General features: G+C 39.9%; 2 protein-coding genes across 2 annotated transcripts in view; one reads left to right on the top strand and one right to left on the bottom strand.

Annotated features, from left to right (window-relative positions):
* Positions 1-14,892, bottom strand: part of SUCLA2 (succinate-CoA ligase ADP-forming subunit beta) — a 20,128-nt gene extending 5,236 nt beyond the window's left edge. The window contains exons 1-6 of the mRNA XM_041467090.1: positions 14,737-14,892; positions 13,245-13,428; positions 4,928-5,027; positions 4,569-4,731; positions 1,833-1,961; positions 1,275-1,413 (exon numbers count right to left, since the gene is read on the bottom strand). Of these exons, the coding sequence (XP_041323024.1) occupies positions 1,275-1,413; positions 1,833-1,961; positions 4,569-4,731; positions 4,928-5,027; positions 13,245-13,428; positions 14,737-14,823 (802 nt within the window). The 5' untranslated portion in view covers positions 14,824-14,892. The remainder of the gene's footprint in view (positions 1-1,274; positions 1,414-1,832; positions 1,962-4,568; positions 4,732-4,927; positions 5,028-13,244; positions 13,429-14,736) is intronic.
* NUDT15 (nudix hydrolase 15) lies at positions 13,924-24,932 on the top strand. The gene is made up of 4 exons (XM_041467091.1): positions 13,924-14,569; positions 21,788-22,204; positions 22,308-22,498; positions 23,033-24,932. The coding sequence occupies exons 1-4, from the start codon at positions 14,445-14,447 to the stop codon at positions 23,176-23,178; spliced, it is 879 nt and encodes a 292-aa protein (XP_041323025.1). The 5' UTR covers positions 13,924-14,444; the 3' UTR covers positions 23,179-24,932.

Here is a 24,932-nt window from a genome sequence, read left to right as displayed (position 1 = left end):
AAGTCAAACTTGGCAGTTAGGTCATGCAGTCCAAACACAAAGTTTTGCTAAAAAGACATGTATCACTCTCAATAAATATCAGATTCTCTCAAGCTTCCCCGTACAATCAGTTATGCACAAAAAGGGAAGGTAACTATTTCTTGAGACACTCTAAACCCAAAAAAGCTTGCAAGAAGCTGTTTGATAAATCTGAGCAAATTATGTTTTCTCTGATCACACTGCAGCCTGGAAAAGAAAGGGGGGAATGCACCACAAATAATTAGCATAAAACTAATTCTTAAAGAAGGTCTCTGACTTGAGGATTTTTAATCCATCTTAGTTTTTTGCTTTTAGAATAAACGTATATTATGTGTGCATGACAGTAAGCACACAGAAACACAATGAAAGAGTGCCTGAGTTGGAAGAGAAAATGTTAGGAAAAAACACACAGAAGTAAATTTACTTAAGATTCAGCAAGCAGAAAACCTACAGTATTCTTTACATCAGAACTAACATTGTATCACTTCATTTCTATCCCTCAGTGAAAATGACATAAAAATAACAAGGCAGGAGAAACAGATGGAAAAGACTGCTCTATACTGATCACTTAACCATTATTTAAAAAAAAAAAACACATAAAAAACCACCCCAGTGACAGTAATAACACACTTTGATGAAAGAGCTACATTCATATTTAAATTTCAAACTGTTGTATCTGAGTTCAAGCACAAATACTCTCTTTAGGCTTATTTTTTGTAGAGTGGAATTGGCTGTGATTGAAAATTAAATAACTATTCTGCAATTGGATATGCTAAAAACCTCATAAACATCAAGATATTACTTAAACCCCTACAGTCTTTCCATACATCACACTCCATCAGTTACTCTAATGTCTGAGTCATAAAGGCAGGAGATTTCTCGTAGTTGCTACTATTCTGGTTAACATCACAGTACCAATTCTGGATACATGCAGTGGCTCAAGTTTCAATTTATGAATTTTGAAAAGACCTGATTTTCAGGAATGCCTTATCCTGGGTAGATGTGCTCTTTATTAAAAAAAATTAAAAATTAAAAAAGGAAGTTACTTACACTTAAGATCATACTTAGCAATTCAAAGCAGATTCCTACTATATTTAGATTCTCAAATTTATCTGCTTTATTAATTTTTTTTTCAACACACCACGTTAATACTAACTCCTCTTGCTGTATACAGCTGAAGTTTTATCAGTGTGAAGCAACCTAGATTTACAAAAATGTCGAAGTGTTACATGAAGAGTATGAATAAGAAACATTACCAACTCCTGATGCATCTTCCACCATAGGATTTATTTCTATCATGGTAGCATCATATTTCAGAAAGAGATTATATAATTTAATCATATTTTCAGCTGCTTCATCCACTAGATTTGGAGGAAATCCCATTTTCTGGGCAAGCTGAAAGTAAAAGAATGTTTATTATTAGCTCATGTTAGGGTGTCTCAGTTTAGCTATTATTTCAATGTCATTTGAATTTTTAGATGTAGAACCCACCCTGTCCACTGGGGGAAAAAAAAACCCTCACTCTTTGGTTTGGACAGATTGTAGTATTCTATATTGAAAACAATTATTCTAAAAAAGAGCTAATAAAAATTTATCATGCTATGCCTTTGCACAACTGTATTAAAGCCAGATAAAGTACTGCCATGCAGTTGGATTTACACTGATTCACCTGAAAATACTTAAATATCTAGCTCAAATCTGTTTCAAACAAGGATTTAAGGCAACTCAGCAAGTTGAATGCACACACTCTTTATAAAAATTATAAGCAACCTTCCCATCCTCACTAATGTGTACTTTCCCACATTAACAATTACCCTAACAGCTTGTTCCTTTTTTATGCCTTCTACAATATCGATGGGTTCCTTAATTATCGCATCAGGATTCTCTGCAGCAACATCTTCAATATTAACACCACCCTGAGAACTGCCTATCAGCACAGGACCCTAGAACAAAAAGGGAAAAAAAAAAGCATAACTAATTTGATACCACACAATTGAAACTTAGTTCTTCCCATAAGATACACTAAATTTTTCAACAAAAAAGGCTTTATTGCTATAAAGTATCTACTCAATACCTCCATATAAAACCTTTTAATAACACTTTCCAAATGTTAAAGTGTATGTCAGGTCCACTTTCTTTTAACAAGGAAAAACATCCTCTGTAAAGCAGCAGCAAAACAATTAACACCGACATACTATTTTTAAATTTTCATAGAAAGATTCAACTTCATAATCACACACATTTCATCTTTTAGGTGTCACTAGAGAAAGTGTAACTACCTTCTCACGTCCACCTTCTCCACTCACTCCTACACAAATACAGATCGAATGCCAGGCACTCACTTATTCATTCTGCCATGCTCCAACTCCAAGGACAAAACTTAGTGATAAATTACTCCAAAACATACCTGTTCAGTAGGATCACAGTGTTCAGTAACTAAATCCTTCACTGAAAGTAATTCATAGCAAAACAAAACAGCACTCAAGTATTCATTAATAAAAGAAATTAAGAAATTTACAGCATTTGCAGATGAGTTTATTTTTAAAAAAGCCAAATCCCAACAAAAACACGAAGGACTCACTACAGTTCACAATAAAGACATAGCTTGATCCCTTCAACCAACCTTCCCTTATCACCATCCATGCATGGATTATGGCCATAGGTGTACTAAGGCAGCATTTCCTACCAGCAGAACTCAAAGATTAAACAGCTTTATAACTATTGACAATTAATTACAGAAAATGTGACCCTGGTTCAGAGAACATGCTTAATAACCACACCACTCCTCTCCCATTTCCATCCTTCCAAATGGAAATACAGAGCTTGCAAATTATCCTGCATCTAATAGCAACATTCAGCTCAATGAACATCTTTGGATATTCTTATCTTGAACTGTCAGTAAGCTACAAACTGTTCATAAAATAACTCATCGTTCCATAGAATTGACCAAAGTGAACAGTTTTGCTTAAAACACAAACCCCTGCTGGTGAATAATATCCAAGTCACAAAGTTCCAGTTTCAGCTGACTATTTTAATAATTTTCCCCTCCTTAAAGGAAGAGGTTTGCAACAACATCAGGAATAAACAGTGTGTGCTATTCAACCTTCACACTTCCTTCTTTAGAAAGGCATTGCCTCATCCTAAGCATCCTATACAAGTTACAGTAATTACAAGCACATCTAAAAACATGACTTATAAAGTCAGCAGTATAAACAAAGCACATCCCTATCAAAAGGCAACAACCCACACAGTATGATCAACATATGCTAATAAAATTTATCTTTTATACAAGAGCAAGGACAAGCCATGAAAATATGTTTCCCTTCTTTATTTAATTTGCTACAATCAGCTACAGTAAATATTATTTCCATAAGCATTGTTGCTTGCTGCTCACACAATTTTAGGAGGCTGAAACCTGTCCATTTACAGCATTTTAACGCCACCTTGTGGTGCGCACGGTAACACTTGAATCTCCCTTGCTCTATTGCAGCCACGTCACAGTGGAGGTGCCCAAGCCACATAATTCAACTCAACTGATACTTTCCTATCAAAAAGAACACTACGGAGGAAGAAAAAGGAACAAATACTTCCTAATACAGCCACCAAAAAAAAAAATTAAGAGTAAGACTAGTTTTCTCATTCCTTCACAGAAAATTATTTCACTCATGTTGAAATATCCCCTAATTACCAAAACCAGCGCCTCTGCAAACTCTTAAGCGTCTGAACAGACAAAACCCAGTTTTTCTAAGCTTCAGCAAATAAAGCTGCAAGATCTGTTCCAAATCCTAGCTTCATTAAAGTTACTTACCAATTCATGTTCTATGCTCCAAACAGAACACTTGTCTGTCAGAAAACACTGACACATTTCAGCAACCACATTTGAATTGTAGCCTAAAAAACTACATATCCACACAAACAGCTCAAACACACAGAAAAGACTGGCTTTCATTTTCCTGAAAGATATGAAGACAGACATCTAGACCCAAATCTTCTTACCCATTTCCTGAAAAGTATTAGTATAAGAAAGCTACTAGCACTCTCAAAATCAAGGGACACACCAGTGCACCTCTGGGAACCTTCACACGCTGGAGAAAAAGGATGCTGGATTCATGCAGGACCATTTGCTCTCCCACAACATTGTCACTTATCTTGTCTGACACTTAAAAATAGGGTGTAAATGCACATGCACACATATAGCTGTGTTTTTAAACTAAATTGCATAATCCAAATTAAAATGGCAAATGCAAATTAAAACCAAAATGAAAATTACTCCCTTATTCTACCCATCTCCCCCTTGGCCATGTGACTCTGAACTTCAGTTGGAGCTACCAATACTCATTTATTATTCTGTAAATACAAATTGTAGCATTACATCTTTACAGCATTTAAAAACAAAGTCAATCTTATAGTCAGATATACTGAAAAACAAAACTTAACTTGGATACGTCTGATTTTCAAAAGCAAGTGAACAGTAAACAGTTCTGTTGATTTTTTTTTTAATTCAGCTGTAACAAGTTAATTAGCTTGCTTCTATTTCTAATGTTACTCACTTGAAAAGACCTTTCCATTGTTATTGCAAAATAGTATTCTCTCCTGGGATATCTGCGTTCACAGATAAATACTTGATTGCATATCCTGCCCTTCTCTCCTGTCTGCTTGGTAAACAACTTCTTTCCAATCATTTGGGAGGAGACAGCTTTTGCTTCTTCTGGACTAGAATAAAAGAAGCTCAGAATGTGACAAAGAAACTGCTGTAAAAACAGAAGCAGCATTAAAAAAGTCTTATCTAATTTTTGTTATTTTAAGGTTAATAATTAAAACCCTGGTTTTAAAGAAAGAAATAGGTTCAATCCATAATGTGAAATGTTGAAGTTTTTCCACTTGGTTGGATAATTTAGAAAGAACTTACGAAAAAACTATTTTCACTCCTCCTTTGAGGCCACCTTCAAATGTTCCTTTTCCTCTACCACCAGCTAAGACCTGTGCTTTTACCACAAGATCCTTTGAACCTAGAACAAAAGAAAACCCAAAAAATTTGTCATCTATGACTATAAAACAAAATGCTTCAGGCAGAATAACAAAGGCTGCTTTAATTTTATCCCCATTTCTCCACACCCACCATTCAAAACACACACATGTGAATCAAAGACTGTATTGCAATTCACACAGGTTGTTCAAAAAATCTCAAATAATCCACAATTTGCAGCTTTAGGCTGTTCTGTGAGCAAACTTTGGTGAGTTAGCATCCAGAAATGCTGGTGTTCTGATCATCTTTAATACGTGTTGGAGTCACGGATGATTAAGCACCCAGTAAGAAATAGTTAGCACCTCACAGATTATTAACAAGATGAAATGGAATATCTGACACACCATATGCAAGGTTTTCCTCAAACAACTACAAATACCGTGTACCTGTAAACCATTACCTTCCCAGCAATGATATGTAACTATAGCACTTACCCAAGTCAGCTTGCCAGGTCCACTCTGGCTTCCATCCAGCACAGCACTAAGGCATAAGCTTGAGTGCTTTGCAGAAGTCAGAGGCCTAAACAAACCCACTATTCTTCCAAGAGTAGGCAAAGTCAGCCCTTTAGTTAGTAAGCCCTTTAGTGGCTTTAACTGTTTAAAAATCCTTTACAAAATATTCTTCTAGGTAGCAGAAACTGGGTATTTGAGTTTAAAAAGTAAAGCGTGACAACGTAACAAAAATCAACAGGGAAACTCTGAACTGTCATTGATGGACAAAAAAGCAAAGAAAAATAGTTCATCAAGTCACTTAGGGTGACAAAAGAAAAAACCTGAAGTTCAGAGTTATTACTCAAGTTTGCTTACACAGAGTATAGACAGCAGCTAGACTGCAGATGTTAAGAACTGCCCCACTGACATCTGTTCAGCACATCCCATTTTTTGTCATGCCACCATCAGCTGAGCCAATCCGACCTTTCCAAGCCAAAAAAGAACTTGCTGTTCCTTTGGCTGTTAAGGGAACCATGGAAATGCTTAAGAAAAACTATAGTACTCAAGCAAAACTAGCCACTACATAAACTAAGGAAGGTTATGACAGACACAAAAGTTGTGTTGGTTCCTATTTTTAGCCCTGGAGAAGTGAAACTAAACTCAAACTGTATCACAAGCTAGAGTGGCTGGAAGCAGAAGACTCAAATCACTCCTCTCAGTTAGCTATCTGTTGATTTTACTTCTTGAATGTCTACCTAACAAGAGATCTTGAATTCACACATGATTTTAAAGGTCTTCTGCAAAATAGGCATAAAGGTTATAAACACACAAGTATATACTGATTTACTACAGTTTATCATTCTAATATTTAATTCAGCTCCTGAAGATAACTATTATTTACAGGCAACCAAGTTAACATACTTTATAGAAGTCACACAAGACAACTTTTATGCAATTACTTTAAGTACAAAGCTTGTTTTCTATTTCCTACACTAAGTTCATAAGATAAAAAGTTGCAGCTACAGAGAAGTTTTCAGAGGAGCCATGACGTTCACCCACATGCACCTTCTTCGTAAATTATTCCTCTTAGCAACAAACACCAGAATCTGAACAAGTCAAATGAGATCCCAACTAAAGTAAGATCTCAGCTGGAACATGTTTAACTCTGGGCATAAAAGTAAATTGGTAACTAAGATGATCTCTTAAATTAAGAGATTCCCTTACAAGAAATGAGCTTAGCACATCCTTAAATATATCAAAGGAGAAGAAAGCAAGAACATGATTATGGTCTTCAGCCATACCTGTGATGGACAGAGCAAGAACACATGACTACATGTACATCATTCATTCTGGCTTCTGCTCTACACCAGACAAAAACAATGGCCATCTACCAAGGCAGTTTTTAAAAAGTGCCAAGAAAAAAAGACCCTTCCTTACACAAAATATAAGAAAGTCTGCCAAGAGATATGAAGGAAGAATAGAAGAGTCAAAAGGAACTGGGCAGAGGTATTCTCTCTGATACTCTTCAGACAAAAAATATGAATGCTGAGTGGAAATGAGGAGTAATGGACTGCAGAAAATAGGGAGGCTAAGAATTGCCCTAAATAGGGCAATGTTCTTTTGTGCTTAGGCAGAGTAGTAGGCTACATGCACCACTACCCTGATCCTGGAAGATATTTCTTTAAAATGTTGTTACTATGATGCATTATAATATTTTGGCAAGATACAGACATCCAAAAGAGGGTGAGAAAAACAACTTTTAATTTTTCACAATCAGTTTTGGCTGTAACATCATTGGACTAATCCTTATGCAACAACTGAGTCATTAAATGCGCAGATTACTAATGATCTGTAAATTGTTTTCCTCTAGCACTGCAAACTAGCTGCTTGATTGCATAAACAAGTTCAAGGTTTATTTGAGCAGCTATGTTTACAAGCAATTAAGCTGCACAGATGTACCTGAAACAAACTTAAGACAGTACATCCCAAGAAAACCATAATCCATCATGCAGAAAGTTCACTGTTCAATAAACGTTTTATCCCACAGCTCCTATTGAAAATTACTCTAAAACAAGAGGAAGTGTTTGTTTGGTCACACACCTCATCTGCAGTGCTCCAGCAGCAGCACTGTCACACAATCTGACACAACAAAGAACTGCTGATACACAATAACCCAATAAAAAAATCTGGAAACCAGCAGCTACCATAGCTCTCTACCCAGTATCAACAGTTGTGCCCTTGTTTTTTGCTTAGGTGGCTTTGAAATACTGCTAGGCTTGTGCTTCAATGGAAAATAGCAGTTTCTGCCCTGGAGCAGACAACCCAGCAAACACATGCCAGCAAACACACCACCACAGAAGTCCCATCCTGCTTCCACCCTCAGCTTTTCACTCCAGCCTCGCTTCTTGTGCCAGTGGAAGCACTTGTGCTATCATGCCTTGAAGCATACCAGAACAGCGATTCCCTGAAGACGAAAGCTCATCCAGCAGACAGACAGTGCTTCTGCAGACTTGTGCACCATGTGACAGGCACACACACAGAACTTCAGTGAGCAGGACTTCAGCTTTCAGCAGCAGTAACAAATTGTAAAGCCTTAACACAAGGCACTGGAACACCAGTACAACTCATGTGGGCAAGCATGCTAAAGGCCAATGCAGGAATCTCTGAACAAGTATTTGGTAAGCATCACATTTCCATGTTAATGGCAGGCAGCCCTAAAAGCACATGTAAGTACAAAAGCCTGAGAACACTAGGAAATGCTTAGAAAATTAAGAGTAGATACCACTGAGAACAGGTGTCTGAAATCAGAACACTGACTTAGCATTAATCTGTTCAGGACAACAAAAATCTATATATTTACTAACACTACAGTTATCACCTTCAACAATCATTTATGAACTAGACAGTGAAAGAGCTACACAGTTAGCAAACAAAACCATCTTCACTTCGATCAATGCTAATATTTATTTTTTGCAAGGAATCATTTCTGATTCTATAATTTAAGCTTTCAAACTGGGAGAAAGATCAATGCATTCAGGCAAGCAGAAAGACATCCATGTAAAATACAATCTTCTAATAAGCTTATTAAGAGGCAAGAAGGGTCATTGTTCCACTGTATCTGCAGTTTCCTGTGCAAGTGGAAAGTCCAATGATTACAACAGACAGGCCTGATTAAAATGTTCTGCTTTACAAGTTTTCATTTTGACTTTTGTCAAATCGCATTAATTGCTACTTCTCTGCCCAATACTATCTGTAACAGAGGTACTGCTTTCCACATATTACAGACACCTTCAGAACCATGCAAGCCTAATCTCTTCTGACAAGACAGACAACAGTAAAGGGCAGTGACAGGTTAGTAACTCAAGTGCCAATCAAGTTCTCAACTACCATTCAACTGCAAACTTATCCTAGGAGAGACACAGACCTGTAACTTTTGCTGCAGTCTGTATTTCAAAGTTCTTGCACCAGAAAAGGTAACTCTCCATTTATAACACAAGCTGATTTTTTTTTCTTTTTGCACAGATACAAAAAAAAATAAGTTTAAACAATACAGGTGTATTTACTGGCATCAGGAAAAGATGGGTTTGTAACGAACAACAGGAGTATCAATATAAATAATATTCTGACCCTAATTCTGTCAACAGAGCAGAGAATCTCTTCAGAGCACACTGCATTTCATTAGTAAGTATAGCTATTGGGAATTTTAACTCAAAATCAAGTTTTTTTCAGCATTTGAAACTTTTGAGTGTTAAAATACTCACTGCATACAAGTCAAAACTATAACTAATAAAATAATTATGTGCCAGGAATCATCGTACTTTCACTGAAAGGACCATACCAGTCAGGAGACTGAACAAGATGTTTTGCTATTACAAAATATCTTCTACACAAATACTTCCTGAATTAATCAGCTGCATCAAGTTCATTATCAGCTCACAAGACAGGTTTGGTTTTGCCAACAGCTTAAGTCGAGCAATTAAAATACAGAGGTCAAAATTTGAATGTGCTGGTCACACAAGTCTATTTTAATTAGTGAATTATCATCAACAATATGTTTTGGTATTTTAACTTCAAAGGAGTGAAGTGCTACAGAAGAAAGCACAGGCTGAAGCAAAATGTAAGATTCAGCCAAAAAAAATAACATTTTCCAGAATGTAAGTAAATGTTTGGTTTCTAAACTACTGCTGTTTATCTAAATTAGGAACATAATTGCATGACTTTTTTAACACCTGGGGGATTTCTGCTTAAGTTTGCCATATTAGATCATCATCTATATCCTAGAGCAATTGAATAAATGCTCTGGAGCTTCAGACAGCCTAAAAGACATCAGGAACATAGACAGATAATTGACCAATAGTGAAAACTGATAACGGCAACGAAAAAAATACCATAAATAAAAGTATGACAGACATGAGTTTTCACTATGACATAGACTAGAAAACCCCAAAAACTTAAATCAGACCGCAAAGGTGGGTGTGGCATACACTAAGGAGAAACCATCCCAGCTTTTTGCCACAGTGCCTGGAATATGTTTTTTGAAGAGCTAATAAAGAAAAAGCTAGCACTTTACCTAGAAAATAATTGCACACATTGTACTAAGCTTTGATTTCTGACTAAATCAAACCTGGGATCAAAAATTATATTTTTAAATCTACCCCAGTTCACACATTACTCATTAAAGTTTTTTTAACAGATACAAGTTGTATGTTTAAGCAACAGACAGAAAAATAAATAACACTGAAAAGTACTTAAAAGATGTTAGTAACATTGAAAAAATCTAGAAGGTCTGAAAAAAATCATCTATTAATCACATAACTGTCAGCAGGAATACAGCCAAACCAATTACTGTAGCTATTCTGTAGAAAGCATACCAAAACAGAACATTCTTTATGAACCACACGGACATGGAGCTGCACTGGACCTCTTAAACTGCAACAGCAAAAGTAGCAGACTCTGTTCCAGGACCTTTCAGTCTCCTTTCAAGAACTCTGATGTAGAAAGGTGAAATGTTTTGCACTCACTCTCTGAACACCTCCTATTTTATACAGCTTTATATTTTACTAAAATTTGACAGTCTGCCATGCACATAAAACTGTGGGATTCATTACCTGAAAACCAAACAAAACCACCAGCACACAAAAGCTGCTTCAAGATACTAATGTCTTAAAAAGTGTTACTTCTCAAATCATCATGAATCAAAATATATGATATTAAATAACCCCAGACAAGCACACAATATGTCACTGCCTTTCACTCAAGTGTTACCAGAGGAGGGGATCGGGAAGCATCAAAACTTGAGTTTTGCAATACATTGCACCTATGAAGTGTCTGTTAACAAACAGCAATGTTCATTTCAAATAGTGTGTTCTGCTGAGCTACCTGCCCTTACACTGACCAAGCATCTGTTCACTAAGCAGTCTTTAGGTTCATTAGTCATGCTCTTGATAACACACATATCAGCTTCTCAATCAGAACTGGTCACAGTGCTAGCTGGAATGCACACACAGCTAAGAGCAAACCATAAACTTCAAGGCAATCAAGTCATGCTGCAGTGTCTTATCAAAGCTTTGGAACAGACCTTACGCAGCTCATTTGTTTTTCAAAATTTAAGTGAGACGATTATGTAACAGCCACAGCTAACCTATGATAATCTCTGTTAATGAGAAATTTGCATTTGCTATACATTGGGATAAAAATTTACCCATTTCTAAGTGAAGTATTTGCAAAAGGGAAGAAATCCAATGCCTAACTCAACCTTTAGTCAGAAATCTGCTCTGTGTAAATTTACCAGGAACATGTGGATCGGCACTAGGGAAACAGAGCAAAGAGTATTACCAACTGTCTTTGTAATGGTCTAGACAGACATTTGATTAAACAGTTTAGCATATAAAAAGAAAAAAAAAAATTCCTATCTACTGGCAACTACTTCCACACAACAAACATCAACAATGCATGGATGTGATTTTTTTCATTCTGATAGAGATTGGTTTGGTTTGTGTTTTGCTGACTTCTTTTTTAAAGTACTAAATGAAAGCTAGCAGCTAAATGCCTACAAAAACAAAGAAATCCAAAACACTGGAGCAATGAATAGTATTTCACCACTCAGAATGAGTTCTGGACTTCTTTGAGCAATGCCTCAAAACCTCAAGCTCCTTCAGTGTGTGTTCTCCTTTCAGGAAGTCTTCCCTTCCTCACCTCAAGTACCAAAGAAAGCCACAGCATCAACTACACACCAACTCCAGCACAGTATTTGGCTGACAACCAGAAGCCCTGAATTCCTCTGCTAAAGGAAGCCAACTCTTCCCTCTTTTAATCCCCAAGAAACTGCCCAGAGTCCCACACTCCAGATAGAAGGCATACCTATGATGTCACAGGGATGACACAGAGCTATAAACCAGCAGCCAGATCCATACCCACACTGCTGGAGGAGCCTTCTCTGAGCAAGAAAAAAACAAAGGAATCCTGACCTACGAGTTTCCAGGCTGCTGATTAGAGAGCCACAGACAATTTTCCTCCAGCAATATCTGCACAGACTTTAAAGTAGAGAAAAGGGGTATGCCTCATTTGGGAAGTTTTGATCATGCTACAAACTCACCCTTAACAGAAGGTAAGGTTCTGAAGTTTCAACCATTCTCAGAAGTATTTTAGCAACTTCCTTTCATATTAATGAAATTATTATAATTTTGAAATAATTAAATAATTATAATTTACTCTCTAACGGAAACAAGATAAAGAAGCTATCTGACAATACCTGAATTTCTGGGACATCATGCCTGAAGGAAAAGCAGCTTTTCAATTATTTTCTACCTTACAAAGCAGCTTAACTCGCTCTAGAAGAAAAATTATCAGTTTTTTCAGATCTCGTTTCTCACACTAAATCTCCATATCAAAGTGAAATGAATCCAACAACACCTATAACCTCAGGAATCACTGTGAATGTATACCTTTGGAGGTGAATAGAGATTTGAGCATTTGCATAGGAGAAAGGAATATGACAACCAATGTCCTTCACTAAAACTTTGTGACAAGCCTAATATACTTTTCCAGGGATGAAAAAAAAAATCCCAGACTTTAAATTAAGAAAACAGCCCACACAAACCAATCAACCAAAAAAACACCACCTTCTAACACCTGACACAATAGAAGCTGACTTCCATATTAAATCCAAATTAAACAAGATTTTATAAGGACACATCATAGTTAAAGTGGCAAATTAATAGGCAAAATAAAGTCCAAAATTAAAGCTCAATTCTAAATTAAGTATTTAAGCACCTGGCAAATGAGACTGGATACTTTTTCATCAACAAGTCAGGAATTTAGCATACAACTACAAGTCATCAAAGTCCTCCCCTCCTGTGTGAAGTAGCTGCATTCTGCCAGAAAAGGGCACTCACAAAGGAACAGGATTTTACTCTTCTCTTGCAGCCTAAAGAGAAGTATGGTTTGCATCTTCTGTTCTACATGAAACCTTGTCACCATCACTGAAACTCTTCACACAAGACTGCCTCTAACCTTGCTGAAAGTAGAAAGAAATCTAGGATTTGCACCAAGTCTATTACTCATGACAAAGAAGTTTAAGCAGTTATATTACTCTAAGCTAATAGAATTTATACTTGACCTACTCCTTCTTAACAAGAAGGTTGTTTCACAGGGAAGGCTCTCTTAAGGAGAAGGTATATTCAGAACTCCAAGCAACATCTTACCAAGAAAGCCAGAACACCTTGTATCACTCCCATGCCTATTAGTACATGTTCTCTTTAATAGTATACCTATTTCTTTTGCTATTTTGTAAGCTTCATCTGGTGTATTGGCAACCACTCCATGTGGAACAGAAATGCCAGCCTCCTTCAACAGTCCCATGCTCAGGTATTCATGGAGTGACAGCCTCCTCTGTTGCTGTTGTTGCACTTGAAACCCATGATTGTTGAGTATTCCTGGACTTCCAGCAAGCACCTGAAAAAAAAAAAAAAAAAAAAAAAAAAAAAGAAAACAAAAAGAAGAATGTGACTGTTGTGAAAGACTACCCTCTTTGTTTAGGTTAAAAAAACCAGTCTACATATTAAACAAGCATAATTTAGTGTTCCAGTGCAAACACCTGAACATTTAATCCTACCCTTCCACATTAGTCATTCATATCAGGTCTGGTATTTGATTTTGTGAGGTTTTATTGGGCAGGAGGAAAGAGCTGGTGAAACTACTAGCACTGACAAGGACTGTAACATAAAGATCAACAACAACAAACACAAAAAAAAGTTTGCTGCATTTTTTGTATTTCACTATAGGTAATTAAGACCTTAATTTTATACACAAACAAAGCAAGAAATCTACTGAATTCAGTAATCCATGAACATGGATGATCACCAAAAGACTCACGATAAAAAGATTACAAACAAAACTTACATACAAAACTTTTACTTTTATTTTTATTTTTTTAGTACGAACCACTGGCACAAGCACTGCAAAAATCAGCCTGAACTAGGAAGTTTCTAACAAGCTAGATTTTTAAGGCTTCATTTCACTTCAAATAAAGGAAACAAGCAGACGACACATGAGCTTTACTACAGCATTCCAAGCTAGCGAATCCCTAGGCCCTAGCCTCCAAGGGATTCCTTCTCCAAGCAGGACGTCCTCTCCTTGGCACGACTCCAAGGGAGAGGCGCTGAGCGACCCGCCGGCCCCGGGAGGCTGCGTGTAACTCGAGAGGGGCACTCACGGCGACCTTCCCCAGTACGTGGCAGGAGGAGAGGGTGGCAGCGAGCGTCACACACCGTGTCACACACCGTGTCACACACCGCAGCCTCCCGAGCGCCTTCGTGTCACCGCTTCCCACGGGCGCTGCAGCCAAAAACAAGCCCGCATCCCCGAATGGCATCCACAGGAACCGAGAGCACAGGCTGGCGAGATGCGAGCTGGAAGAAGAGTTTAACTAGCACAGCCCGACCCCTCCTACGAGCAAGGTGACGGCGGACATGGAAACACGGAGAATTCCAAGCAAGACAGGGGACGGGGGCGCTGAAAATGAAGGGAAAAGGAACCACGCAGGGAAGACTTGCCACAAGCAAGAACAGCGGCTGCGGCGGGCCGCACACCAAAGGTGAGCGCCGGGCTGCCAGCCCCGCCGCAGGGCAGGGCAGGCGGCGGCGGGAGTGCGCCGACGGACGCTCCTCTCCCGGCGCTCCGAAGGGAGTGACCGCGACCCCAGCCGGCCCGGCCCAGCTTCAGCCCCGGCCCAGCCCACCCCCGCTCCCGAGCGGCCGCTACCTTCCCCGCGGTGGAACCCAGCGAGGCGCGGAGGCCGCTGCCCCTCAGCCCGGCCGCCACCCGGCTGCAGATCATGGAGGCCGCCATGGCTGAGCCCCTCCGCCCTCGGGTGCCCCCGGCAGCGCGCACGCGCCGCTCGCGGGCCGGGGCGGGGCCAGGAAGCGCCTGGCGCGGCCCCGCCCCCACAGTGACGCCCGCCCGGCGCCGCGGAGGAGCGGCTCTGAGGGGCGGCTCCCGGCGTCTCGTTCTTTCCACAATTTTGGTTTTAATAAAGGGTTTTTTTGCTTGGCAAGGATCCTAAATGGGCTGTAATCCACCCACAACCTTCCGACCATGTCGGCCTCGGTTGCCACCACCTGTTAAAAGGGAGGAAAGAGGCACAGCTCCCTTACGCCACGCCCACACTCTCCCTGTTCAGCTTCCCAATAGAAGAACTTACAGTGTTTTCACTCCAGAGGATTACTTTTTTTGGTTTTGTATTTCAGGGTGTTTCCGTGCAGCAACGTAAACACAATTATTCTTGCTTAAGACAAGGGGGAATGGTTTTAAAGTGAAAGAGGGAAGGAAGGAGTTCTGTGTTGTGAGGGTGGGAGGCAGTGGAACAGGTTTCTCAGAGAAGCTGTGCATGCCCCATCCCTGACAGTGTTCCAGGCCAGCCTGGATGGGGCTTTGAGCAAGCTGGTCTAGTGGAAGGTGTCCCTGCCCATGGCAGGTGGGTTGGAATTAGACAATCTTTAAGGTCCTTTCCAACCCAAACCATTCAGTGGTTCTATGACTGAAATGAGGACTAGTATTTCCAGATACTTTGCAGCCCCTTCCCCATGCCACAGCCCCCATTTCTGCCTCGCACAGCTCCATGCTGTGCCTCCCCCACTGCGATTCAGTGTCTGTACTTTGACTTTGGTGGCCTCGACTCAGGTCACTAAGGAACTGAAGCAGGGGACAGGCGTCCCTGCAGAAACTAGTGACCAGAACTTGTGATTCACTAGCAAGCAAAGCTTTTTCCTTTAAAACAAAATGGTAATTAGGAAAATAGCATTGGCCTGGGAAATTGGAATAAGAACGTCCTCTGCCCATAATAAGGAAAAATACAGTTACTTCCATACATTATGAACATCAAAGCAAGATCTGATGTGAAAGAAAGCCATGTCAGAGCTGTGATTCTACTTGAGTTTTGTCACTTGAGTTAGCCAATAAATAACTGGATGAGTTGCCTCTTTTTATTCTGAAACTGAAAATGCATTGTCATAACTTCTCCTTGGATGAGTATTGCAAAAGACGGAGTCATTCTGGTTCAGTTATTTTGCTCCTGGTCCTCCGCTGACCTGGTGTTATTGTCACCTGTTAGCACTGCAGTGAGCTCTGCAGCGTGCTCAGCTCTGCGCCTCTGGGCGCAGACACACAAGGTAGGAGTACGTGTCACTGAAACTGTAAGCAGCTGCAAAATTCTGATAGACCATCCAAGATTTCCCACCACAGCTGATAAAATATTTATTCCAGCCAAGGGGAAAGGAAGAACAAGCACTTGAACTCTGTGCTCTTTCTGCCCTCCGTACACACAGTGGCTCTTCACTAGTCACAGGACCTGCACAGTTCCATACTGCACAGGACAGTACATGGATGCCATTTCCACATACAAAGAAATCTCCTAACTCCAGGAGACTCCCCAAAATGACCTCCACCCTGGAAAGGATTTGCAACAATGTTTACAAGAGGAGCAATGGATCTTGGCAAAACTTTAAACCTTAACCTTAAAAGCCCAAAGCTACTGTTCAGAGATAAGTACTGGCTGCATGTCAGGAAACCAGACTTATATCCTGCCTCAGTTGCTTGCTACTGGAAGGAAATTGGACAACTGTCTCTGGGCTTATGATTAATTCTTGCCTTAGCAAATGACTGTAAGACATTCAGATTACAACTACTACTGTATCTTCTCCTCACTAGGAGTGACTTATCCTTCCAGTTTCAAAATTAAGACGATTTTTACTTTATACATCAAAAGAAGAAATGTCACATGGGTGACAATATTGAAGGACTTTTAGAAAGACTGAGGCAGCTGCTGCCACTATCTAGAGTCTGATACACAGCTGTATGGAGAACTTTAATTATCTGAATGTTTTATTGTCTGTTTTCCTCTTGGCTGTGAAAACTCGCCTAACTGGGGTGGACTGTAAACATGCCTGGATTTCTGTCTGATCACCAGTGCCACCGCCTGGCTCTGACTGTCAGCACAAGGTGCTTGTAAGCCCAACTCAAAATTTTATGGAAATGACACATTCACCTTTTCTTTATTTTTTTAGACACACAAGAAAAGATAATACTCTTGGCTACAACCAGACAAATTCCTACTGAGTCCAATATAAATTCAGGTTTGTATAGGCTCAGCCTTGTTTAATATCTGACCTACGATTGAAGAGACTGCACAAGGAATGCGCTGTAGGATTCCAGCAGATATCCAGAGGTTTTGCTAAATCTCCAGGAAAAGATTTCATCCTATTCAAAGTTTAAAATTATGAGATTTCTTGCTAAAATCAGAATAAGATTTTTAGCAAAGGATCAAGGCCCTCTCTGAAAAGCTGTGTTTAAAACTATAAAGAAGCAGAGGAAAGGTACATTACAAATGAGATAGAAGGAGCCAAGAAGTTTTAACGAACAAGCATCCTGTTTGAGGCCAAATATAGCATCCTGCAAGGCTCAGGCATTATGAGTGGACATGAATTTGCTTTATTATAAATTTATCACATCCATGCAGTGACAATGGTACAATCTGATTTATTTCCCAGACCTTGTAAGCTCCACTGGTTGATACTTTGTAGTTGAAAAACAGCAGGAGAGAGGGTCTTGCCAAGAACATCAGAGTCAGAAAGTGAAATCCTCTGCCAAGGCCATGAGTTCAGAGGGTAGGAACTTTCCAAGATTAAATTTATCATGGGCTTAAAAAGCATCCCAGCATCTGTGGAGAAAATCACCCTGAGCTTTCCAGAACACTTTTAGTTGAAGACAGGATGGAAGAGCCCACTTTTTTGGTATGGTAGATGAGTAAACAGGTTCAGCTAATGAAGTAGCCATGCTCAGACCAAAAAAAACTTACTTTGAAGCAGAGTGAGAATAATCCTTCCATGGTGTCTACACTGCCTTACATTGCATGTCTTACACACGCTGGATTCTCTCTGCATTGCTTGTCTGCAGGAGTACCATCATGGTTGTCTCTGGACAAACTGCAGGTTTCTAAGGGGACCTTCAGGCATATCTAACAACATGAAACTATTCACTGCACCCATTTGCAATATTAACAGGTTATTCCATCACTTCTCCCAGTCATACAGAAAAAACAATCCAGGGTCCTTCCCTGAAGGTGCTCCAGTGTATCTCCTGCAAGGATTCTAACATCTGTCCCAGCAAACAGGCATTTGGTGTGTGCATTCTCAGGTCTGGAAAGGTGCAGTTTTCTACAGAATACAGTATGAACATTAATCACTAATGCACCGTCTCTTCTCAGCCAGGAAAGGCTGGTGAAAGGCTCAATGGAAGGAAAAGGATTTGGTTTGCAAAAAATGATCTTTCACATAGCTAAGCTGTGGAGCACCTTGCCACAGATGCTGAAATGATGAAAATTTACATGGGCTTAAAAGGAGTCTTGGTAGGTTAAAGAAGAGGGTTAGTAAATACACAGAAGCCAGAAGCCACCTCTGCCTTGAGAAGTCATTGAGCCACAGATGGCTGTAGAATCATAGTCAAAAACCCTGTCATGATTTCTTGCCTATTGTATTCCAGACACCCATTCTGGACCTCCAGGTACTATCCTAGATGGATAAGGAATAGACACTTTTATATTCTTCTGATTTAGGGTCTCCTGGGATTGAGTACACCCAGAACTTTCATCAAAGCTGAAGCACAATCCATCTTCACCCACCTATGAGTTGCCCAAGGTTACTTAAAATGTTAATGACAAAGCTACACATAAAACAGAATTGTCTCAGCACCTTCACTCATTCCAATGACTCAGTCCTGTCTGGACACAGAAAAGAAATAATTAACAAGCAATGAAGACAGCACACCTGTAGTACAGCTGTAATTTGTCCTATTGCTCTTGCACACACCATTATTCTCTCCACGTGTAAATGTGATCAGAGGTTCTTTACATTTCAACATAAAAACTACATATCACACTTTGCCTGATTTCCACTAATAATGTTTATGAAGCCATAATATTACAGCAAGCAATAATTTATGGTGAAAGACAGCCATTTAATGGAAACATGAGACGTCATGGAAATTATTCTGCTAAAATAAAAGTGAGGAAATAGTTAACAATTTTCAATGTCAGGGTTCAGGATAACAACGAGCTCCTTGAATGCGAGAGAAGAAAAATCTTTCAAGTTCAAGTTTCAGCCAGGTTGCTGGCAGGACTTTGGTGTCATGCACTGCTGTCACATTCCCCCCAGCTTCTGAATGCCAGCTTTGCAGTAAAATATTTAAATATAATCCTTACATCTCCCAGCTCATACTTCTGCTAAGAAAATGCAAATATATAGTAAATTCCACAGCCAGGGAGCCACGTGTAGGAAATTCTCAGAAAGATGGATGTTTTCTGCTTGTGTAGCTGCTTTTCAATAAGTTGTTTTATAGTGTGTGCTTTTCTAACCTGCTTTCCCGATGTGTGCTCCTCTTAGGGAACAGCTGTGTAATCATTTAATCTGGCATAAATCTGGCCTGTCTCTAACATGGTTAGTCTTACCATTCTTGTTCCCAGCTGCTCTGACTCACTGCCTCCCTCACTTATGTACCTGAGCTGTAAATTGAATCAGGGATCACATCCTACTAAAACCGTCATCTCTCTCCCAGTTTGCTGAGTCAGGTTTAGCTTTGTGCTGTGTTTAATCTGATTGAACTCTGTCCTGTCCCCTCCCTGGGCCACCCACAGCATGCTAGAAAACAAATTAATGAAAAAAATAGGGTTTTTTGATCCAGATCAGCTCAGACATACAGTCAATTCAATAACACTTCAATCAATAAAAGCATTAGCATAAGGACCAAGGAATTTGGCCTGAAAAATATCTGCCTCTCTTCCAGTAGCTGCTGGACTCATGCTGGTTTAAATACACTGTTTTGGCTCACAGAAAACATTTCTCAGATGAAATATTAATAAACAAGTTTATGAGTATATATAAATCATACTCTTGCAAGATTTACAACATACTGCTGTAGCAGATGATTTTGCTACTTTCTTGTTCTTGGTTTATTCCTGTATCTTTCTTCAGTGGATGTTTGTTCACCATCAGACTCAGAAAACCAGTCTATATTTACTTGATCTGCAATATGATCTGCGTGATCTGCAATACCTAGCTGCATAGGTATGTCCTAAATAAATCCTAGAATGAAACCAATTAGAACAGATTCAGTCAACAAAATGCTTCTTTTCATACAATGTTATTTATATTAATGATCACAAATGTAAGGTGAAAAAATTGAAACAAATCTAAACATCTGTATACAACCAGATTTCAAAACCTTAAAAAAAATTAGCCATTTTAAAGTTTTGTGAAAGGGTAATACTTCATGTATTTGTTGTGATCAATAGGATGGTAGAGAGGAAGAGAAAATCTTAACCTACTGACAAATAAAAATATATTATTTGTAAAAACATACTTTTTATACTCTACATAATCATCTTCATATAAGATTTTCATTGAATTGTATCCTGCTAATATAGTAAACAAGCATAATGACCATATGGACATTTTTATTTTTTTTTTGCATTTAAAAATAAATCAGTAGAATGACAATGGGTGACCCTCAAGACTTGTTACTAAATGCTTTTTGGTAAAAGGTACAGGAAAATGGTGTACATAGAAAGTAGAATGTTTTCATTGTTCAGGTAAAAAACTTTTTGTTGTGTTAATGTATTGGACCAAAATGAGCTTGGTTGGTGAGGAGGAATCTTTAATATGGCTTTTGTAAGATCATTGTCTTAAAATGTAAATACAGAAGTGATATAACTGATATGTCTGGTGTTTCATCTCGAGATTAGGATACTCCTAATGGATATCCTCATGGATTAGGATACTTAGAATACTCAGCTATACTGGGGTCACAGGTACAAATGAATGAGCTTGGTTTACAAAAAGTCTTGTTAGCTTGGCAATTTGCCCAAGATTATTTATTATTGTTATTATTGCTGTTACTACCAATGTCAGTAATTCAGGGTATGGGCTGACACCACAGTTAAGCAGCATGGCCAAATACTGCCAAAGGGTAGCCTTGCTTCTAGCACACCCAGCCATTTGCTCCTGACATGCCCTTCATGCCAACACTGGGACCCATCTGATGCTGTGTTGAGTCACTTTGGGCAGTTAAACCCCAAAAAGCTGATGCCAGAAAATGTGGCTAAGCTTCAGAGAGTTTGGCCCTGTGACCTTCATATGTAAATAAATCATCTGTACATAGGTATTTTAAAACCTTACAAAAAACCCAAAAAAAAAAAAAAACCAAACCAAACAAAACAAAACAAAACAAAAAAAAAAAAAAACCAAAAACCAAAACCAAACCAAACAAAAAATAAAAACCAAAGCAAACAAACAAACAAACAAAAAAAAGCCATCCAAAACCAGCCAAACAAAAACCCAAAACCAATCTGAAAGGTCTGCAAATAAAAAACTTATTTCTCTGTTGTGATCAATAGGGTGAAGAAGGGGAAAATCTGACAAACTTTACAGTTGTTTATAAAGAAAATGAAAGCTTGTATCTTGTATTCTACATATCTCTGTAATTTATAAAAATGTGAGAATGAAGGTTAGTATTTGCCAGCAGAAACTTTTATTTCTTCTTTGTCAATCAGGAACTGTTATTCTGCCTGTGGAGCTCTGCTCAGCTACGTTTGTAGCTTCCTGTTTAAATAATTCCAGCGTGACACTTCAGAGTCAGACTCCACAGACCAGAAACTGGGCTAACCAAAGAAGGGCCACTTTTGAAATTCCGAACAAATCTGCAGTCAAGAGACCGACTGGCTCCCTGACCTCCAAAAACCGAGTCGTATCTTGCTTGTTTTCAGCTGCCCCTCGTTGGCACAAACGCCTTTTCTGTTCCCGGTGACCTCACAAGTCGAGAGGCAGGGACGGCAGGCAATCGGCAGGACCGGGCACCTCTCCGTGCCGAGCCCGCCTTGGAGCCCCGCCACCCTCCTCGCCGCTCACGTCACCGCCACGCGCATCTCGCGTGCTCCGGACACACCCCCGCCAAGGGCTGCCAAAACCCGGGATCCCGAACCCCGATTGGCGGATCCGCCCCCGCCTGCCCGAGCGCCCGGGGCTGCCATGGGCGAGCAGGCGGCTGAGCCCCGGCGGCCCGGGGTCGGCGTGGGGGTGGTGGTCACCAGCGCCGCGCACCCCGACTGCGTCCTCCTGGGCAAGCGGAAAGGCGCGCTGGGCGCCGGCACCTACCAGCTCCCCGGAGGCCACCTGGAGTTCGGGTAGGAGCCCCGCCGTGCCCTCCCTCCCCGCCCTGCCCTTCCCTTGCTCCGCCGTGCCCTGAGGCGGCCGTGCCTTGCCTTCCCTTGCCTTGCCCGCCCGCAGGGAGAGCCTGGCGGAGTGCGCGGCGCGGGAGACGCTGGAGGAGGCGGCGCTGCCGCTGCGCCACGTGCGGTTCGCGTCGGCCGTGAACGCGGTGTGCGCGTCCCAGCGCTACCACTATGTCACCGTGCTCATGAAGGGAGAGGCCGAGCCGGGCGCCGAGCCGCGCAACCAGGAGCCCGACAAGAACGAGGGTGAGTTGAGTAATCATCTAGTTCCAAGCGCCGTGCCGCGGGCAGAGACACCTCCCGCTAGATCAGGTGGCTCCGAGCGCCATCCAGCCTGGCCTTGAACACTCCCAGGGATGAGGCATCCACAGCTTCTCTGGGAAACAAAAAAGCTGCTCAGGTAAAATGACTCTATATGCAACAGAGAACCTGACTTTGTATTGGTAGTTTCTATATGATCCATCTGGACTTGAAGAGGAAGAATTGTTATATCACAGAAACAAAGAATATCTTGAGTTGGAAGCGACCCCCAAGCATCATTAAATGCCATTCCTGGCCCTGCACGGGGCAGCCCCAGCAATCCCACCTCATGCCTGAGGAGGTTGTCCAAACACTCCTTGAGCTCTGTCAGGCTGCACTATGGAGCCTATTTCAGTGCCCCACCACCTTTTCCTAACGTCCAGCCTAAACCTCTCCTGCCACAGCTTCCTGCTGTTTCCTTGGGTCCTGACTTAACTCTATACTCTGATTACTCTGATTTTTTTTCTTTTTCCCCTACAGGCTGGGAATGGGTCAAATGGAATGAATTTCCTCCAGCAGACCAATTGTTCTGGGCATTGCGCTGTTTAAGAGAGCAAGGTTACAATCCCTTCACAGAAGAACTCGATCATCTAAAGGGGTACACGGGAAGTCACCAATTAGAGTAAAAACAAAGTGTATGTTATGTGACAAACTAAAGGACAGACCTGCTTTTTTGATGTAGAAGAAAAAAAAGATACGAAGCGCTCACCCTGCCCATGTGAAAATATTGCCTTTCCCAAAGAAGAACATGCCAACTGTTTCAGTGTTTTTCCCATATTTCACACAACAGTTGTCTCTCATTCCAGACCCATTTCTAGGTTTAGCAGCTAACAATTAAGGTTTGCTTTTACAGAAAATTCAGTGTTTTATCTAGTTAATCTTTATATTGATGAACAGCCATTTGGAAATCAGCACTAGCCAGGGAAGCTTACTCTCTTAAAAGCAGTTGCAGCAAAACTTACTCATTTAAACCTGCTTTCCTGTAATTATTGGACCAATTTTAAAACTTAGCCTAGTCTCTTAGCTTCAGTTATGAAACTACTGTCATGAACAAAAGTTACATTTAATAGACAATGCCTTTTTTCCCTGCAGACAGCAGTATACACTTGAAAATCAAAAGACTATTATAAATGTGCAAAGATTGTAATGACTTATTGCAGGGAATGAAAATTCCCTAACCCTTCTTGCCAGTTGCTTTCATAACAGACTTCTGTTATAGCCTCAGTTACATTGAATTTATGTGCAGAAATGTCTCAGATCTCTGCAACTGACCAGAGTTTGTACTGAATTCTTGGAATGCAGAGGTGCCTACTCTACTAGGCTGACACAAATCTCGTTTATAGGTGTAGCTCCATGGCAAAAATCATACTTTGTGGCTAAAAAGAGTTGTCAGTATTAAACAGCACAGATGGGTGCAGTTCTGTACGGCTGGCTATTGAGATTTGGTAAAATTTTGAATTTTCAGTTTGACTGATTAAATGACTAAGTCGTTAGTGAATGAAATTACAGCACCCAACAGTACATACAAAACCAAGGAGTTAATATTTTTAATTTTTCTAGAATCTGTAAGTAATTTTGATTCTTTTCCAGCTGTTGTCATAAGACATCAGCAATTAATTTTAAGATATAACTTTTAAATAAATCACTAGTTGGCTCATTTTTTTTCTTGTCAGGGTTCTTTATAGCACATCTCTTGTCTATTTCCTTTAGATATACTCATTGTACAAAAATGTTGTAAGATATCTTTAATTTCTTTTGAATAAAGTACAGGTACAATACTGAGAGATTAAAATTGCCTGAAGTTATGAACTGACTTCTCAGTTCTTAAAAGAAATCAGCTTGAGGGATTTAAAGCTCTTCCTTGCTTTGAACATACATTTTTTTAAATGGAGATGGCTCTTCTGGCTGAGAAACAGACAGAGTGATGAGTCATAAGGATGCTACTGCCCCTAGCAATCCTCCTGCTTAGAGTTTGAAGTATTAATTACGTGCAACTTCCCTTAGGACAGACACCCGTTCTCTGAAGTCAAGAAAGAAGTAACGTTACACAGCAGTCTTGAAACGGGAAGTTTCTCCAAAAATTGCTACTGTAACTTTGTAAAAAGCTTATTTTTCTATTCAAAAGTGGAGACTTGCTTCCTGCAAGCAACCTTATGTACACTGAAAATTATTCCGTTCAGCTGTCAACACAGAAGCTGTAGGAAGAGTTGACAGATGTCCTGCCCATCTGTCACAAAGAATAATAAAGAAAAAAAAATTAAATTATTTAGTACAATTTTAAATTTTAGAAAACATCTATGTATTGATGAGAAAATAGGGACCACTGTAAAATGGTATGTCATGCAATAAATACTTTCTTGGCATATTTTGCTAATGGTTA

Source organism: Pyrgilauda ruficollis, unplaced genomic scaffold (assembly GCF_017590135.1).
Source record: "Pyrgilauda ruficollis isolate IOZ18807 unplaced genomic scaffold, ASM1759013v1 scaffold20, whole genome shotgun sequence".
Classification (NCBI taxonomy): domain Eukaryota; kingdom Metazoa; phylum Chordata; class Aves; order Passeriformes; family Passeridae; genus Pyrgilauda; species Pyrgilauda ruficollis.
This window is presented reverse-complemented; position numbering and strand designations above follow the sequence as displayed.

Excerpts from the sequence above, each read along its gene's own strand:
- NUDT15 (XM_041467091.1), top strand. The coding sequence starts at position 14,445 with ATGGAAACACGGAGAATTCCAAGCAAGACAGGGGACGGGGGCGCTGAA. Across the intron at positions 14,570-21,787 it reads CGGCGGGCCGCACACCAAAG|CTGCCCCTCGTTGGCACAAA; the intron begins GTGAGCGCCGGG and ends GCTTGTTTTCAG. Across the intron at positions 22,499-23,032 it reads GGAGCCCGACAAGAACGAGG|GCTGGGAATGGGTCAAATGG; the intron begins GTGAGTTGAGTA and ends TTTCCCCTACAG.